The following is a 16,613-nucleotide window of genomic DNA, read 5'->3' as shown; positions in this document are numbered from 1 at the left end:
TAACAAGAAATTTATTAAATTTATTGGAGTTTACAATTAAAATCATGGATGAGATTGATAATTGAAGTAGTTTTTAGATTTTAAAAACCCATTGAAATTTGGATGGTAAGCTGAAATTGTTGATCAAGGTAAATTAAAACTATATTGTTTCTATATTTAAAAATTTTAAAACAATATTATTTTTAAAAAAATTAATTCAAATTAGATCTTATTGCTAGTATTTGATTGGATAAATTCTTATTTAATTTCCTTTTAAGTTTATCGAGGAGGCTAGATCAGTTTTAATAACATCATTTTTACAAATATACCCGCCCCAACCAATTATAAATTGACACCACACAACACAAGGGTATATCAGTAATATCAAAGTACCAGATTGAAAACGTGGCAAAAGAATTAATGTGACATCTGGCAGTTTCAGATAAAAGAGATAGCGGAATATACAGGGTACGCCGTCTACCCTTCCATATCTCCGAGCATTATTTGAAAGTTGCAAGTAGAAAGGAAGAAAGAGAAGGTAAAGAAAGTATCAGTGTGGAGACAACTTACAGAACCTTATGATTACGTCTACTTTTGTTTCTCTTAGATTGGATCTTTGCTGTCTTTAATTCTCTGTTTCCTAAAAGCTAATTAGCTGGGCACAGTAATCATCAAAGTCCATTGATAAAGAGCTGGAAAGCTGTTTCTGGAGGGGGGAGGAAGAAAATGTGGGGATTTGGAGGTAAGTGCTATTGGGGGAGGAGGGAAATGAATAGAGAAGGGATAGTGGTGGTTTTCCCTTGGATGTCTAGTCGAGAAAGACATGTGAAAACTTATGTTGACCTTTATGGGTCTCTTGGTTGGAATTCCCTTATTTGTCACTCCCAGTTCTTCAATATGTAAGTTTGTTTTTTTCCCCTTTGAATCGTTTTTTTTTTGTCTTGGTTAAGAATTGGTTTCTGGGCTTGATTGGATTTGACTGGGTTTTCAAGATTTCGGTGTCTTGGGTTTGGTTGCTGGATATGCTGAAACAAGGGTTTGGGTTGAATTTTTTTTCTTGATTGGTGCTCGTGTGTTTTTGGATGATGCTTAATTGTAGTTTTTGATGAATTTTGTTACGTTGTATGTTGAAGTATCAGGTTAGAAATGGAAAACAGCTTAGCTAGATAGGTGGAGTTGAAGATGAAGTGAGTCAAGTTTTTTGTCCTTCTTTATGGGTCATAACATCTCTGATAACGGATGATAGCTTTATCTAAAAGTATTAGATGGGATCTGGTTGTTGAAACAGGTGCAGATTGAAAAGCAACCTAAGCCTGTTTGATTTGTATACTAGGAATGGATAGATTCTTTATCAAAGGATTCGAATTCATTGTGCATTTAACATGAATAGATGATAGGAATAATTTAGAAGTGCAGGCCTAGGTGACCAAGCTAGATTTTCAGTTTTTTCCTGAAACAGTTTCCATATATTGTGCTGATTACTTCACGGGATATCGACACTTACTGTAAATGGGAATTATGTGCATTTCTCGCATTTACTTGCAAGTTTCATGACTTTGACATTGGTGATTGTGTTTTATCAGTGGTTTGATTTCTGCATGTTACTGCTGCACAGGTTCTTTCCGGAGAAGGCTGAAACTTTAGCATTTGACATGCTCAACGGACTTCTTGAGGTCAGTGTAATTCTACTTAAAATCTTTCTCTGATGCATTTATTTAATATACCTGTTAGATTTTATACGGCTATGATCTAGTGCCACTTCACCTGCCTCACAGAATTTTGAATGAGATCTCGTGTTGCCTTTGTACTACACATATCCTTTTACTTGCCAAAGCATTTGATCATGGATTGAAATATGGCACTCTCCCTGAGGACTAAACCACAACTTTTGTACTACTCTAGCTCAAAGTCTTTTGAGTTTAATTGTCTTGTAATTTGCTTGCTTCATTTTTTTTTATGTGTAGGAGCTAAAGATAAGGCCATGCCCTATAGTCCTTGCATCCTTTTCTGGTGGTCCCAAAGCTTGCATGTACAAGGTTCTCCAGGTAAACTACCTCATATACCTTTGGGTAACTGTCAGTGATGGATAATATCGCCTCTGTTTGAGTAAGAAGCAACCCAGGCAGTTTGTGTGGATGAGTGAATTCGTTTTCTTTTTCCATATCAGATCATTGAGGGAAAGTGTGAAGTACAACTAAATCCGGTATGCCATTTTTCTGCACGAATTTGATGTCCTCTTTGTATATGTGGTCAAAGCTACATGTTTCACTAATAATTTATGCACATCACGCTCATTTCTATTTCTGTCTTGTTTTGGTACTTTTTTTCCTTTTCTCCATCAATAGGATGACCATCAGCTGGTCAGAGATTGTATCTCAGGCCATATCTATGATTCTAGTCCAGTGGATTTTACGAGTGATATGGGGAGACGATTTGTTGTTCACCCATCTGTTCTCAAAATGTCTCATCCACCAAGAATGCTGTCTTGGATGACAAATGGAATTAGTAGCAGTCTTGATGCTCTCTTCCTCAACAGATTTGAATCACAGCGTGCTGAGTATTGGCAGACTCTCTACTCCTCTGTTGTAAGTACATAATAGCATGTTTCTATAAATATGCTGCGCTGCTGTTGTTTTCTCTCTATTTAAATTGAGCATCATTTTATTGCAGAGCATGGGGGGTCCATATCTAATTTTGTGCTCAGAGAATGATGATCTTGCTCCTTATCAAGTCATTTGCAATTTCGCTCAAAGACTAAAAGAACTTGGTGGTGATGTAAAGCTTCTGAAAATGAATGACTCTCCGCATGTAGGTCTGTTTCTAACTACGATTACTATGTTCAACCAGGACCATATTACATGCCATGTTACTGCTGAAACTATTATGGCGCGCTGCTCTGAATAGCACTCACGTATTAAAACCAAAGGGGGTTGTGTCATTTGTTTTCTCTTGTTTTAGGCACCCATGCATTAGGATGCATAATTTGGTCTCAAGCATTTGTAGCCTGGGAGGAGGAATTATTTAGTATACTGGATTTGCACTCTTCTCTCTCACATAAATGTTGGATCCATGAATAATTGTCATGGTGGGTCCTGTGTATATGTGGGTGGAGGGAGTCTCCGTAGCTTGATGCTCTGGGTTATGCCACTTGTATCTTTTTCACGTGTGGTAAAACTTTTGAAAACCCCTTGGATTCCCATTAAAGTCAATGTTGTGATGGACAAGCTCCTTTGTCTAATTTTATATGCTACACAATCAACATAAAATTAATGTATATTCTGTTATTGGAGCAAGTGCTGTCTTTTTACAGAATTGCATAATTTAGTTATAATTGAATGTGGCTACCAAGTAAAGGTTTACTATGTTAAAACTTGATGTGTTAGTTTGATTGCCAATCTTTATTTACCATCTTGATACTTGATGTTTGAAATTTTGATCACCAGCCTTTTAAGAGTTCTTAGATTGCCGCTATGCTTCTCTTCTCCTTTGCACTAGCATATTCCAATTCTCTCCATATGAATTACTGTAGGTCATTATCGATCCTATCCTGTTGACTACAACGCTGCTGTGACTGAGCTCCTTGGTAAGGCAGCTGCAATTTATTCCCAAAGAATTCAACGACTTGAAGGAGAAAGGATGGGCTTTGAGGGGACACATGATGAGATATCTGAGCCAATCAGTGACCTGAGGAAAGCAGCTGCCAATCCACACCATAGTTTTCGGGGAGTTAGTATTGCACCAAGTGATCATTTCTTTATGCCAAGCTCAGTAGAGTATTATGAGGGTAGAGATGTTGGGTCGTTGCAAGATGAGCACAAGGAGAATTTGGTTCATCTGCAAACCCCTCCAACTATCAATCCGGATGGAGTTCTTGGTCAAATCCTTTTCGACGTCTGCATTCCCAAGAATGTTGAAGGTTGGGATTTAAGGTCTTCAGCTTCCTTGAGCAGACACCCATTTAATCCCACCCGAAGGTATGCTCCATTTAATCCAATGAAATGCATACGCCGTTCAAGACTGTAACAGCTCTCCAATGAAATGCATACGCAGTTCATGATCATAACAGTTCTCACTGACAACCTAGAGGCGAGATTGCTTGTGTGAATGTGCAAGATTCAAATTAGGTGTCAAGCCTTGGCTTTGAGGTTTCCAAAGAGGCAATGCTTTCTTCATCCTAAAAGAATAAACGTGGGAGCCAGGGGGTTTGAGCTTTGAGGTGTACAGTAATTTTATTTGCAACACTTACTTTGGAGTCTCCTGTGGAAACAAGTAGATTTTGTGAAATGTAAATCCACTGATTCACGAAGCCAACATTCCTCGTATATTTCTGTGGTGGAGTTCCCCCCTTGCAAACTACCGAAAAAGAATAGAATAATAAGGTGAGTTGCTACTCTGGTTAAAGAGCTTAGGGCAATGACATACTGAGTAAAGAGTGCCTTCTGATGAACTAGGGTTTGCTGCCTTGAGGTGTTTCCTCGTCTCATAATAGATTAGTTGTTGATATCACACTCGCATGTTCATTACTAAATCACTTCTTCTAAGCATAATTATAATTGAGAAGGTAAAGGATTTGTTGCAGTTAAATTATATTTTGCCCTGACTATAAATTTAAAAATGTTTGAGTAATTAAGACACTATAAATTCAATATTCATTATAAAAAAACTATAATTTATAATTTTTTTTAAAAATCTATATTTTCAAATTATAACCACAGTAACAATCACAATACCCAATAATATGCTAATAAATCTATTTCCACCCCTTACTTTTCCCCTTCCTTCTTTTGAAGTCAATGGAAAAGCTGAAGCCATATAAGCCGTCGTGACTCAAATCTGCCGAGTCCAGCTGGTTATTCATCTGAAGTGGAGATTAATCATGCATGTGCTAAAGGATGTGAAGGAAACCATGTGCGCTAAAACTAGATAAATGTCACGCTGAATGCTGTGGGCTGAGTTAATTTATTAATAGTATAAAAAAATATTCATGTAATATTAATATTTTAAAAGAAATAATAAAAAAAATTAAGGTTTTTATATTTAAAAAACCGCACATACTGTTAAAATAATGACTCAAAAAGCAAATAAAAACAAAAAAAACCATGAATCAAGAATCTCATGCTTACTGTAATGCAATTAATTTAATTTAATTAAAAAATAAAATTCTTTTCAAAAAAGCTAGATTCAACAAAGATCAGGAAAAAAAATCCGAGTTGACCTTTGTTATTTTCAAAACCATAAAAAAATCTCATAGAAAGTAAATAAATAAATAAAATAAAATATTGGTAGATGAAACTACAAAAAAAAAAATCAATCAAGCCCAAGTGAATTTTATAAACCCGGGTTAGTCTTTTAAATTTATAACCCATTAAATTGCATACCTGAGCTAAACAAAAAATTTCAACACTCGTCAAATTAAATGTTGGGGGATGAAATCAATAAATTTAATTTAATTAAAAAAAATTCATTTAAAAAAAGCTAAATTTAACAAAGATCTAAAAAAAATACTTAAGGCAACCTTTTTTATTTTAAAAAGAAAGATAAATACCATAAAAAGCAAATAAAAAAAGTGTTAAACGGATGAAATCGCAAAAAAAAAAAAAAAAAACTCAAGCAAGCCCGAGTGAACTTCATAAAGTCGGGTTAAACTCTCAAACTTGCAATTCATTAAATTCTCAATCCAAGTTCAACCATAAGTTTAACACATGAAAAATTAAATATTGGAGAATGAAATTAATTAATTTAATTTAATTCAAAGATAAAATTCATTAAGAAAAGGTGGATTTAACAAAGAAAAAAAAACAAAAACCAAAACAACTCATACTATTTTCAAAATGACTAAACAACCTCATGGAAAGTGACGAAAAAAATGTTGGGTGATGGAAAAAAAAGATAAAAAAAAAAAAAAAAAAAAACTCGTGTCAATTTTACAAATCGAGATTAATCTTTTAAACTTGCAATCCCATTAAATTCTAGATTTAGATCTAACCAAGAAGATAAATAAATGACTAATTAAATGTTGGAAGATGAAATAATAATAATAATAAATTAATCTAAAAAAATCTTGTAATAAAATATAATAAAAAGTATTAGAGTTGATAGAAAAAACTCAAGAATGATGAAAAAGCAAAAAAATATCTAAAATAAAATAAATAATAATCAAAAGAATGTAAACCAATTCTAACAAATGAAAATATCTATTAGGGATGAAATTTTAAAAAAATCCTTAACTTCATAAATTATTCAAAATAAACAAAATTATAATAAAGAGAATAGGGATGAAATTGAAAAAATACTTAATTTTAAAAATTATTCTAAATAAAAAAACTGCAATAAAGAGAACATGAACCGAATCTTTAGAACAAGAAATCTTAAGGGTTGATTTGAATTTTTTTAAGGCTAGCTTGAAAATCAAGTATGAGAAAGGGTAAAAGAAAAACAAAATAAAAGGTTACATGTGTCATTCCGTAAACAATTATGCCGCATGCAATGCCTAAACGTGGAGGGAACATTGAGACAATTTAGTTGCCGCCTTTTGGAAAGTAAGGTTTTTGACTACTAAACAACGTTACACATGCTATCCGAACCCATGGATATTGTTCATGCACTTCTAGACTTTTTTTTTATTTATTTATTTATGAAATTATCTTGTAAGAACTATCAAATAACTAAATATAAAAGTCAAAAAAACACCTCCATTGAAGGCAAAGTATTTTACATACCGAGGAAAATGATGTAATTAATTATTTAAAAATTAAGTCGAAAACTAAAAAGCTATAGAGCAAAGCTTAATGTTTTTTTTTTTTTTTTTATCAATAGTAATAATATAATTATACTGTGTAATAAAAATATAAAAATACAATCTAATCATGTTTTTTCTTATAATAACTATTGGGTCCGATAAGAAAAACCACCATGCCCTAAAACAAAACCAACTAATTTTGCCAACAAAGAACAAAATTATAGTTTCACCGTGAAATTTGCACAATTATTTACAAAGCAAGCACCTTATCTGTGCTTGTAATTATTCGCATAAATACCAAAGCAAAATTGCAAGATAGGACTTAGACAACTAATCTATAATTTGGGTCTTCAAGTTAGTCAAATCTATAAAAAAAAAATACAATCACTTTAAAGAAAACTATACTGAAACATGAGAGGTATAGTTTAATTAGTTATTTTTTTAATTTAATTTTTAAAAATTATCAGTTTAATTGAGTGTTGTAAACTATAAAATTATTAGAGATTTATTTAATTATTAATTTTAAAATTTCAAAGAATAATCATTAATTTTACGTATAAGCTAGTTAGATAACCCACAATTAAAAGGAAAAAAAAAAAAACTATACTGCTTGCAAGGGTGCCAAAAGAGTTTGTGGCTGCACGGTTTTTCAAGTCCAAAAATTAGATTCTACCTGTGAACTAGCAGCCTAGCAGGCTCCCCGGCACTGACACTATCATTACTCATAATGGGTGGGAACTCAACGGTCGACTTCTCTTGCCCTAATTGACACAGTACAGGAGTCCCCCAATTTCAAATTTCTCCTTTTCTCTCTCCCTCCCTCTCACACACACTGCTCCCCAGACTACAAGAAGGGAGGGCTAACATACTAGCAATCGAAACCTTTTGATTCTGCAGTAAAAATGGTGGCAAAGATATCAGCATATGAAGAAAGTCGCCGAAAGAGAATGGAAGAGAACAAGAAAAGAATGGAAGCCCTCAATCTCCACAAACTTTCTCAAGCTCTTAAAATTTCCACCCCTACCAAATCCTCTCCGGTTATTAATTAATCTCCTCTATAACTCCCTCTCCCTTTATATGTGTGATGATGCTCATTCTATTTTTGTTTGATTAACAGATGAAACGCTCAAAACCTCGAGTAGTCGAGAAACAAGTGGTTGTGGTTAGGAGGTCCAGTCGTGTCGCGAACAAGCCTGCTCCTTTCTTTAAAGAAGTAAGCCGTTAGTTTCATTTGGGCTTATGAAATTTTGGGATTTTGTTTATTTTTGCTGGATGTTGTGTATAATGGGTTTTTTTTTTTCTCACAGGTTGTTCTTGATCGAGTGGTGATACCAAGAAGGTATTTTGATTCAAATTTCTTAAACCAATTATAGCTTTCTGCGTTGAAACATATAAAGCTAATATTTTAGTGTGATACTGTGTTGCTCAGGATTTCCAAGGCAAGAGATTTGTCAAACCGGGTGTATGCTACTGATGAAGCCAGGGCAAAGGCTATGGAGAAAGCAGAAAAGTTACAATCTGATTTAGGATCTGACTATCCGATCTTTATAAAATCAATGCTTCAATCCCATGTTACTGGTGGATTTTGGCTGGTCAGATAAATCTATCCTCTCCACCCTATGTTTCAATCTCTTTTCCTTTCTATATGGATGGACTGTGTTGTCAATTTTTTAGATTCGCACTGTTTTTTAATCCTACAATTTGTCATGTTCAATCAAGGGAAAGTAACATTAAAATTATTTACATGAGCCACATAATTTTCTGTAAGATAACTGCAGACAGACAATCTAAGGAGCTTCTCAAGCTTGCAAGCCACGTCCATGGATGGACTAATTCATTCTGTGCGTGTGCACACACACGTCTTTCTTTTCCCACTTGTTTTTTGTTAAATTTTTTAGCCACTAATATGTATCTAATTATCTGTTAGGTTTAAAACAATTTGCCTTCTGTTTATGCCCTGGCTTCAGATGTACTGTAATTCGTTCTAATTCCACAGCATTTTGGCGTGCAAAACATCATATAGGTTTTTTTAACTGTGGATTGCAATGATATAGATCATGAGGGAAATTTTGGTGCAGGGTCTTCCAGTCGACTTCTGCAGAAGGAACCTTCCAAGGCGAGACGATGTCATCACTTTGATAGATGAAGAGGCAGATGAGTATCAAGTTATATATTTAGCACGAAAGAATGGACTAAGTGGTGGATGGAAAGGGTTTGCCGTTGCTCATGGACTGCTAGATGGAGATGCTGTGGTTTTCCAGTTAATCAAGCCTACAGCATGCAAGGTGGTTGTTAATATGCATCAATGTTATTGACTCTACTTGAAACATGGCAAATCAGTTTGCTTATTCTCATTTTTCATTTTTACCTTGCAACTTGAGTTCCATTGATACTTGATACACAGTTCCTATCTTTTTGCCAGGTATATATCATAAGGGTGAATGGTTCGGAACAGGGCAACAGTCTTTGAGTTTTCTTAATGTGGTATCGGATGCAGCCAAATTAATCTAGGTAACTGTCTTGGAATGCATGTCGAAATTTGATTTCTTTATTGTTGCTCCACTTTATTTTTGTTCATCAAGCATGTGACAATGGATGCCAAATAATTGGCCACTTGTTTAGACGAAATCTTGAGGAGGATTTATATATTTCTATTATAATAGTACTGAAGGTTTAGAGTAGAGTATTTGCAATTAGAAATTTGGTTAAGTGTCTCAATATAGAAAGGACAAACAAAAGATAGAAACGTTTTGGTTTAAGAGACAGTCATGAACATAAAATAAATGTTTCTATGATAGCTTTGGAATGAATTTCTATGTTTCCAAAATAAAAGATATAGAGAAACGTGTCTCTTTTGTCCCTATTATCTTCGTTTCAAGTTAGCACCCAAACATGACGCTAAATCACTCATAAAATTTCTATGTTGGGTCCTTGCAAGATGAGCACAAGGAGGCTTTGGTTCATTTGCGAACCCCTCCAACTATCAATCCGGATGGAGTTCTTGGTCAAATCCTTTTCGACGTCTGCATTCCCAAGAACGTTGAAGGTTGGGATTTAAGGTCATCAGCTTCCTTGAGCAGACACCCATTTAATCCCACCCGAAGGTATGCTCCATTTAATCCAATGAAATGCCCACGCCGTTCAAGACTGTAACAGCTCTCCAATGAAATGCATACGCAGTTCATGACCGTAACATTTCTCACTAACATACTGAGTAAAGAGTGCCTTCTGATGAACTAGGGTTTGCTGCCTTAAGCTGTTTCCTTGTCGCATAATTATAATTGAGAAGGTAAAGGATTTGTTGCAGTTAAATTATATTTTTCCCTAACTATTTCATACACACCATAAATTCAATATTCATTATAAAAAAACTATAATTTATAATCTTTTTAAAAAATCTATATTTTCAAATTATAACCACAGTAACAATCAAAATACCCAATAATATGCTAATAAATCTATTACCACCCCTCTTCCTTTTCCCCTTCCTTCTTGTGAAGTCAATGGAGAAGCAGAAGCCATATAAGCCGTCGTGACGCTAATCTGCGTGGTCCAGCTGGTTGTTCATCTGAAGTGGAGATGAATCATGCATGTGCTAAAGGATGTGAAGGAAACCAAGTGCGCTAAAACTAGATAAATGTCACGCTGAATGCTGTGGGCTGAGTTAATTTATTAATAGTATAAAAAAATATTCATCTGATGCTAATATTTTTTTTTTAAAAAGGGGAAAATTTAAGATTTTTGTATTTAAAAATGTTGCACATATGGGTAGAGGAATGACTTAAAAAGCAAAAAAAAAAAAAAAAAAAACATCATGAATCAAGAATTTCATGCTTACTGTAATGCAATTAATTTAATTTAATTAAAAAACAAAACTCATTTAAAAAAAGACTAGATTCAACAAAGACGAGGAAAAAAAATCCGAGTTAATCTTTGTTATTTTCAAAACCATAGAACAATTCTATAGAAAACAAATAAATAAAAATAATAAAATGTTGGTTGATGAAAATAAAATAAAAAATAAAAAAATCAAGCAATCCTAAGTAAACTTTGTATACCTAGATTAATCTTTTAAATTTATAACTCAATAAATTATAGACCTGAGCTAAACTAAAAAGCTCATCACTTGTCAAATTAAATGTTGGGGGATGAAGTCAATAAATTTATTTTAATTAAAAAAATTCATTTTAAAAATTTAACAAAGATCTAAAAAAATACTCAAGGTAATCTTTTTTTTATTATTTTAAAAGGAAAGATAAATACCATAGAAAGAGAATAAAATAAGTGTTGGAGGATGAAATTGCAAAAAACATATAGCCTAAAAAGAAAAAAGAAAAAAACTCAAGCAAATCTAAGTGAACTTTATGAAGCTGGGTTAAATTCTCAACTCAAGTTCAACCTATAAGCTTAACACATGAAAAATTAAATATTGAAGAATTAAATTAATTAATTTAATTTAATTTAAAAACAAAATTTCTTTAGAAAAGCTAAATTTAACAAAGAAAAAAAAAACTAAAGCAACCCGTACTATTTTCACAATGACTAAACAACATCATGGAAAGTGAAGAAAAAAAATAAAAAAAAAGTTGGATAATGAAAAAAAAAGATTAAAAAAGGGGGGGCATGTGTCAACTTTATAAATCGGGGTTAATCTTTTAAATTTACAATTCATTAAATTCTATATTCAGATTTGACTAAGAAAATAAATAACTGAATAATTAAATGTTGGAGGATAAAAAAAAATAAATCTAAAAAAATCTTGCAAGGAAAAAAAATACAATAATAAAAAAAGTATTAGATTTAATAGGAAAAAAACTAAAAAAATATGAAAAAGCAAAAACAAAATTGCAAAAAGGTATCTAAAATAAAATAAATAGTAATCAAAAGAATGTAAACTAACAGATGAAAATATCTATTGGGGATGAAATTTAAAAAAATCCTTAACTTCATAAATTATTCTAAATAAACAAAATTACAATAAAGAGAATATATGGAATACTTAATTTTAAAAATTATTCTAAATAAAAAAAACTACAATAAAGAGAATATGGAAAAAATCTTAAATGTTGATTTGAATTTTTTTTCCAGGCCAGCTCGAAAATCAAGTATGAAAAAAGGGAAAGGAAAAGAAAAATAAAAGGCTACATACACCACTCTAGAAACAATTATGCCTAATAATTATGTCTCACACATTGCCTGTACATGGAGGGAATGTTGAGATAATTCAGTCGCTAATAAGCAAGGTTTTGACCACTAAATAACATCATATATGATGTTTGAACCCACTAGATATTGTTTACACACTTCTAAACCTTTTTCTTTCTTTTTTGTTTATTTATGAAATTATTTTATTGTCTCTAATGACACTCAATAACTATTAAATAACTTAAAGTAAAAGATAAAAGAACACCTTCATTAAAGGCAAAGTATTTTACATTTCAAGGGTAATGATGTAATTTAATTATTAAAAAATTAAATCAAGTACTAAAAATCTCCTAGACCAAAGCTTATTGTTTTTTTTTGTTGTCAATAATAATAATATAATTATACTGTGTAATAAAAATACAAAAATACAATGTAATCATGTTTTTTCTTATAACAACTAATGGGTTAGATAAAAGAAGGTCTTGGCCTAGCGGTGAAAGGGGTTTGTTCCTTTCTTTTGCACCTGGGTTCAAATCTTATTGTGCATGCCTGTCACCCCCGCGGTGCCTTACATTCTCACTAGGTTTGCAGGATGTTCAGTGGACCGTAGGGATTAGTCGTGGTACAAGCAAACTGACTTGAATACCCACGTAAATAAAAAAAAACAACAACTAATTTTGTTAATAAAGAACAAATTTATAATTTTATTGTGAAATTTGCACAATTATTTTACCTTTTGTTACAATGTACTAAAGCAAGCACGCAAGATAGGATTTTGATAACTAATTTATAATTCAAATCATAAAACTAGTTAAATTTTAAAGAAAATACAATTATGATAAAAAAAATTTATACTAAATTATTATTTAATTAGTCAAATTTTAAATTTATTATTTAAAAATTATTAATTTAAATGTTACATATATTAGAGTTAATCTTATCTGATTATTAATTTTAAAATCTCAAAAAATTAATTAAAATATAAATAAACTATTCGAACAGGCAAAAAAAAAAAAAAAAAACTATACTGCTTGCAAGGGTGCCCAAAGAGTTTGCGGCAGCACGGTTTTTCAAGTCCAGAAATTGGATTCTACCTGTAAACTAGCAGGCTCCCCGGCACTGAGACTATCATTACTCATAATGGGTGGGAACTCAACGGTCGACTTCTCTTGCCCTAATTGACACAGTACAGGAGTCCCCCAATTTCAAATTTCTCTTTTTCCTCTCTCCCTCCCTCTCACACACCCTGCTCCCCAGACTTCAAGAAGGGAGGGGCTAACATCCTAGCAATCGAAACCTTTTGATTCTGCAGTAAAAAATGGTGGCAAAGATAACAGCATATGAAGAAAGTCGCCGAAAGAGAATGGAAGAGAACAAGAAAAGAATGGAAGCCCTCAATCTCCACAAGCTTACTCAAGCTCTTAAAATTTCCAACCCTACCAAATCCTCTCCGGTTATTAATTAATCTCCTCTATAACTCCCTCTCCCTTTATATGTGTGATGATGCTCATTCTATTTTTGTTTGATTAACAGATGAAACGCTCAAAACCTCGAGTAGTCGAGAAACAAGCGGTTGTGGTTAGGAGGTCCAATCGTGTCGCGAACAAGCCTGCTCCTTTCTTTAATGAAGTAAGCCGTTAGTTTCATTTGGGCTTATGAAATTTTGTTTATTTTTGCTGGATGTTGTGTATAATGGGTTTTTTTTTTTTCTCTCACAGGCTATTATTGATCGAGTGGTGATACCAAGAAGGTATTTTGATTCAAATTTCTTAAACCAATTATAGCTCTCTGCATTGAAACATATAAAGCTAATATTTTAGTGTGATACTGATGTTGCTCAGGATTCCCAAGGAAATAGATTTGTCAGACCGGGTGTTTGCTACTGATGAAGCCAGGGCAAAGGCTATGGAGAAAGCAGAAAAGTTACAATCTGATTTAGGATCTGACTATCCGATCTTTATAAAATCAATGCTTCAATCCAATGTTAATGATGGATTTACGCTGGTGAGATAAATCTATCACCTCCCAACCTATGTTTCAATCTCTTTTCCTTTCTATATGGATGGACTGTGTTGTCAATTTTTTAGATTCGCACTGTTTTTTAATCCTACTATTTCTCATGTTCAGTCAAGGGAAAGCAACATTAAAACTAAATACATGAGCCACATGATTTTCTGTAAGATAACTGTAGACAGACAATCTAAGGAGCTTCTCAAGTTTGCAAGCCACGTCCATGGATGGACTAATTCACTCTGTGCGTGTGCACACATGTCTTTCTTTTCCCACTTGTTTTTTGTTAATTGTTTTAGCCACTAACATGTATCTAATTATCTGCTAGCTTTAAAACAACTTGCTTTCTGTGTAAAACCTGGCTTCAGATGTACTGCACTTCGCTCTAATTCCACTGCATTTTGGCGTGCAAAACATCATATAAGTTTATTTAACTGTGGATGGCAATGATATAGATCATGAGGGAAATTTTGGTGCAGGGTGGTCTTCCAGTCGACTTCTGCAGAAAGAACCTTCCAAGGCGAGGCGATGTCCTCACTTTGATAGATGAAGATGCAGATGAGTATCAAGTTACATATGTAGCACGAGATAATAGACTAAGTGGTGGATGGAAAGGGTTTGCCGTTGCTCATGGACTGCTAGATGGAGATGCTGTGGTTTTTCAGTTAATCAAGCCTACAACATGCAAGGTGGTTGTTAATATGCATCAATGCTATTGACTCTACCTGAAACATGGCAAATCAGTTTGCTTATTCTCATTTTTCATTTTTACCTTGCAAATTGAGTTCCATTGATACTTGATACAAAGTTCCTATCTTTTTGCCAGGTATATATCATAAGGGTGAATGGTTCGGAACAGGGCAACAGTCTTTGAGTTTTCTTAATGTGGTATCGGATGCAGCCAAATTAATTTAGGTAACTGTCTTGGAATGCATGCCAAAATTTGATTTCCTTATTGTTGCTCCACTTTATTTTTGTTCATCAAGCATGTGGCAATGGATGCCAAATAATTGGCCACTTGTTTAGACGAAATCTTGATGAGGATTTATAGATTTCTCTTATAATAGTACTGAAGGCTTAGAGTAGAGAATTTGCAATTAGAAATTTGGTTGAGTGTCCCAAGATAGAAAGGACAAACAAAAGAGATAGAAACGTATTTGGTTTAAGAGACAGACATGAACATAAAATAAATGTTTCTGTGATAGCTTCGGAATGAATTTCTATGATCTCAAAATAAAAAATATAGAGAAACGTGTCTCTTTGGTCCCTATTATCTTCGTTTCAAGTTAGCACCCAAACACGACGCTAGATCACTCATAAAATTACATGATCTGTTTTTCACGGAGGCTGTGGATTCTTCCTGTACTCTTGCTACTTACGAATTCAGTGACTGTTTTATGAATCAGTTGCATCAACTTGCACTCTTTTGACATTAATGTGGCTGGCACATGGTCCACGAGACAAGAAATATGACAGTGAAAAGGGAGTCAATTGCTTGTTCCTAATTTCTTTTCCTAGTGATGTGCTTATCTAAAGAAAATGCATGCAATACAGCTAGCTATATTATGTCCTTGTCCTGCACAAGTCAAACTTGGACAATTTGATATCTTCAGTGTATTCGAGAGATCGCAATGGTGACGAAATATTGACAACTAAAAGAGTAAATGCATACAAATATTTCACTTTATCAGATTGCAATCTCTGAACTTTCGCAAACATATTTTACGTTCTTTTAATTTCTTTTGGTTGCAGGTAAAACGGCTTGTGGTAGATTGCCCTAGAAAGTAATTTCTCTGTTTATAAAAAATCTCAGGGTCTGTCATTTTGTAGTCTTGAGCTGTTGGCTGATTTATCAAACAATTAGTAGTATTTGATTACTTAATCCTTATTTTCAGTTCTCTGCCGCTGCTTTTATTTCTTTTCTTTTTCTTTGATGATGAGTAACTCGAATCCACACCTTTTGATGCATGTTAGAGCAGCTCAGCATGACCACCGCTTGAATATTCGAGGCCCACTGACCCAGCAAATAATAACCTCCGAGGATAGGTGAAGTGAGGGTGTTTCGAACCACAGAGTCTCGAGAAATCTTTATCCCACCCCTCCAACTAATGTGACACCTTCGTGGTTTTTACTCTTAGTTATTAAACTTTGGACTGACTGATTTATTAGGTTAACTTAAAATTTGATTGATTTAAACCGATCCAGATAAGATGAAAAACAAATAAAAGTAAAAAAATGTCAGACCTGGCCAACCTAGTAAAGATTTTTTTTAAAATTTGTTTTTTCTCTTGGCTAATTTTTTTTTTTTAATATTGTTTAGTTGGTTACTAACTCTTTTTAAAATTTATTATATAAATACTTAAATTTTTTTTTTTATTTTTTTAATGTAAATTTTGAGACCTTTTAGTGTGTCTGTGTTTCTGTTGGCTAAAAATCTTTTGCTACTCTTTCCCTTCATGATTTTGGTAGTAAATTCAGACCATGGAAAATATATGTGGATGAACTCCATCTTAGGGCATGACATGTCTACTTTTTCCCGTCGACGGAGACATTTTGTCAGTTCACATGGCAGTTGGAATAGGGCTGCAACTATTCACGAGGTTTACAATAATTGACCTGGCCTTAACCCTATAGAGGCACTAGTCTGGAAGGTCAGGTGACGAACGTGCCTAGAAGCTGCTGCTAGGGGGCAAACACCTCAGGATCCCCATGTGTCCAAGCGTGCTGCAAACTCAGGTAT

General features: G+C 33.4%; 3 protein-coding genes across 7 annotated transcripts; all 3 read left to right on the top strand.

The window, feature by feature from the left end:
* Positions 1–462: 462 nt before the first annotated feature.
* LOC118035526 (uncharacterized) lies at positions 463–4,566 on the top strand. Its single transcript, XM_035041122.2, has 7 exons — positions 463–878; positions 1,595–1,652; positions 1,944–2,024; positions 2,147–2,182; positions 2,325–2,564; positions 2,650–2,791; positions 3,509–4,566. The coding sequence occupies exons 1-7, from the start codon at positions 706–708 to the stop codon at positions 4,000–4,002; spliced, it is 1,224 nt and encodes a 407-aa protein (XP_034897013.1). The 5' UTR covers positions 463–705; the 3' UTR covers positions 4,003–4,566.
* Positions 4,567–7,376: 2,810 nt separating this feature from the next.
* On the top strand, positions 7,377–9,979 carry LOC118035557 (B3 domain-containing protein At5g42700). Of its 4 annotated transcripts, none has more exons than XM_035041163.2 (7): positions 7,377–7,755; positions 7,836–7,931; positions 8,026–8,057; positions 8,148–8,310; positions 8,797–9,006; positions 9,141–9,229; positions 9,657–9,979. In XM_035041163.2, the coding sequence occupies exons 1-6, from the start codon at positions 7,621–7,623 to the stop codon at positions 9,186–9,188; spliced, it is 684 nt and encodes a 227-aa protein (XP_034897054.1). In that variant the 5' UTR covers positions 7,377–7,620; the 3' UTR covers positions 9,189–9,229; positions 9,657–9,979. The 4 variants fall into 4 exon arrangements, with proteins under 4 accessions (XP_034897054.1, XP_034897049.1, XP_034897066.1 ...); XM_035041175.2 differs by having other exon boundaries at positions 7,384–7,755; positions 8,797–9,003; positions 9,657–9,970; XM_035041158.2 differs by lacking the exon at positions 9,657–9,979 and having other exon boundaries at positions 9,141–9,366.
* Positions 9,980–12,890: 2,911 nt separating this feature from the next.
* LOC118035534 (B3 domain-containing protein At5g42700) lies at positions 12,891–15,874 on the top strand. 2 transcript variants are annotated; one of them, XM_035041140.2, is made up of 7 exons: positions 12,891–13,316; positions 13,397–13,492; positions 13,582–13,613; positions 13,705–13,867; positions 14,353–14,565; positions 14,700–14,788; positions 15,626–15,874. In XM_035041140.2, the coding sequence occupies exons 1-6, from the start codon at positions 13,182–13,184 to the stop codon at positions 14,745–14,747; spliced, it is 687 nt and encodes a 228-aa protein (XP_034897031.1). In that variant the 5' UTR covers positions 12,891–13,181; the 3' UTR covers positions 14,748–14,788; positions 15,626–15,874. The 2 variants fall into 2 exon arrangements, with proteins under 2 accessions (XP_034897031.1, XP_034897039.1); XM_035041148.2 differs by having other exon boundaries at positions 12,892–13,316; positions 14,353–14,562.
* The last annotated feature ends 739 nt before the right edge of the window (positions 15,875–16,613 follow it).

The sequence above is a fragment of the Populus alba genome, chromosome 14 (assembly GCF_005239225.2).
Source record: "Populus alba chromosome 14, ASM523922v2, whole genome shotgun sequence".
NCBI classification, from domain to species: Eukaryota; Viridiplantae; Streptophyta; class Magnoliopsida; order Malpighiales; family Salicaceae; genus Populus; species Populus alba.
This window is presented reverse-complemented; position numbering and strand designations above follow the sequence as displayed.

Coding starts and splice junctions, on each gene's coding strand:
- LOC118035534 (XM_035041140.2), top strand. CDS start 13,182: ATGGTGGCAAAGATAACAGCATATGAAGAAAGTCGCCGAAAGAGAATG. Junction 13,493..13,581: donor CTGCTCCTTTCTTTAATGAA/GTAAGCCGTTAG, acceptor TTTCTCTCACAG/GCTATTATTGATCGAGTGGT. Junction 14,566..14,699: donor AGCCTACAACATGCAAGGTG/GTTGTTAATATG, acceptor TCTTTTTGCCAG/GTATATATCATAAGGGTGAA.
- LOC118035557 (XM_035041163.2), top strand. CDS start 7,621: ATGGTGGCAAAGATATCAGCATATGAAGAAAGTCGCCGAAAGAGAATG. Junction 8,058..8,147: donor CGAGTGGTGATACCAAGAAG/GTATTTTGATTC, acceptor TGTGTTGCTCAG/GATTTCCAAGGCAAGAGATT. Junction 8,311..8,796: donor TTACTGGTGGATTTTGGCTG/GTCAGATAAATC, acceptor ATTTTGGTGCAG/GGTCTTCCAGTCGACTTCTG.
- LOC118035526 (XM_035041122.2), top strand. CDS start 706: ATGTGGGGATTTGGAGGTAAGTGCTATTGGGGGAGGAGGGAAATGAAT. Junction 1,653..1,943: donor TGCTCAACGGACTTCTTGAG/GTCAGTGTAATT, acceptor TTTTATGTGTAG/GAGCTAAAGATAAGGCCATG. Junction 2,792..3,508: donor GAATGACTCTCCGCATGTAG/GTCTGTTTCTAA, acceptor GAATTACTGTAG/GTCATTATCGATCCTATCCT.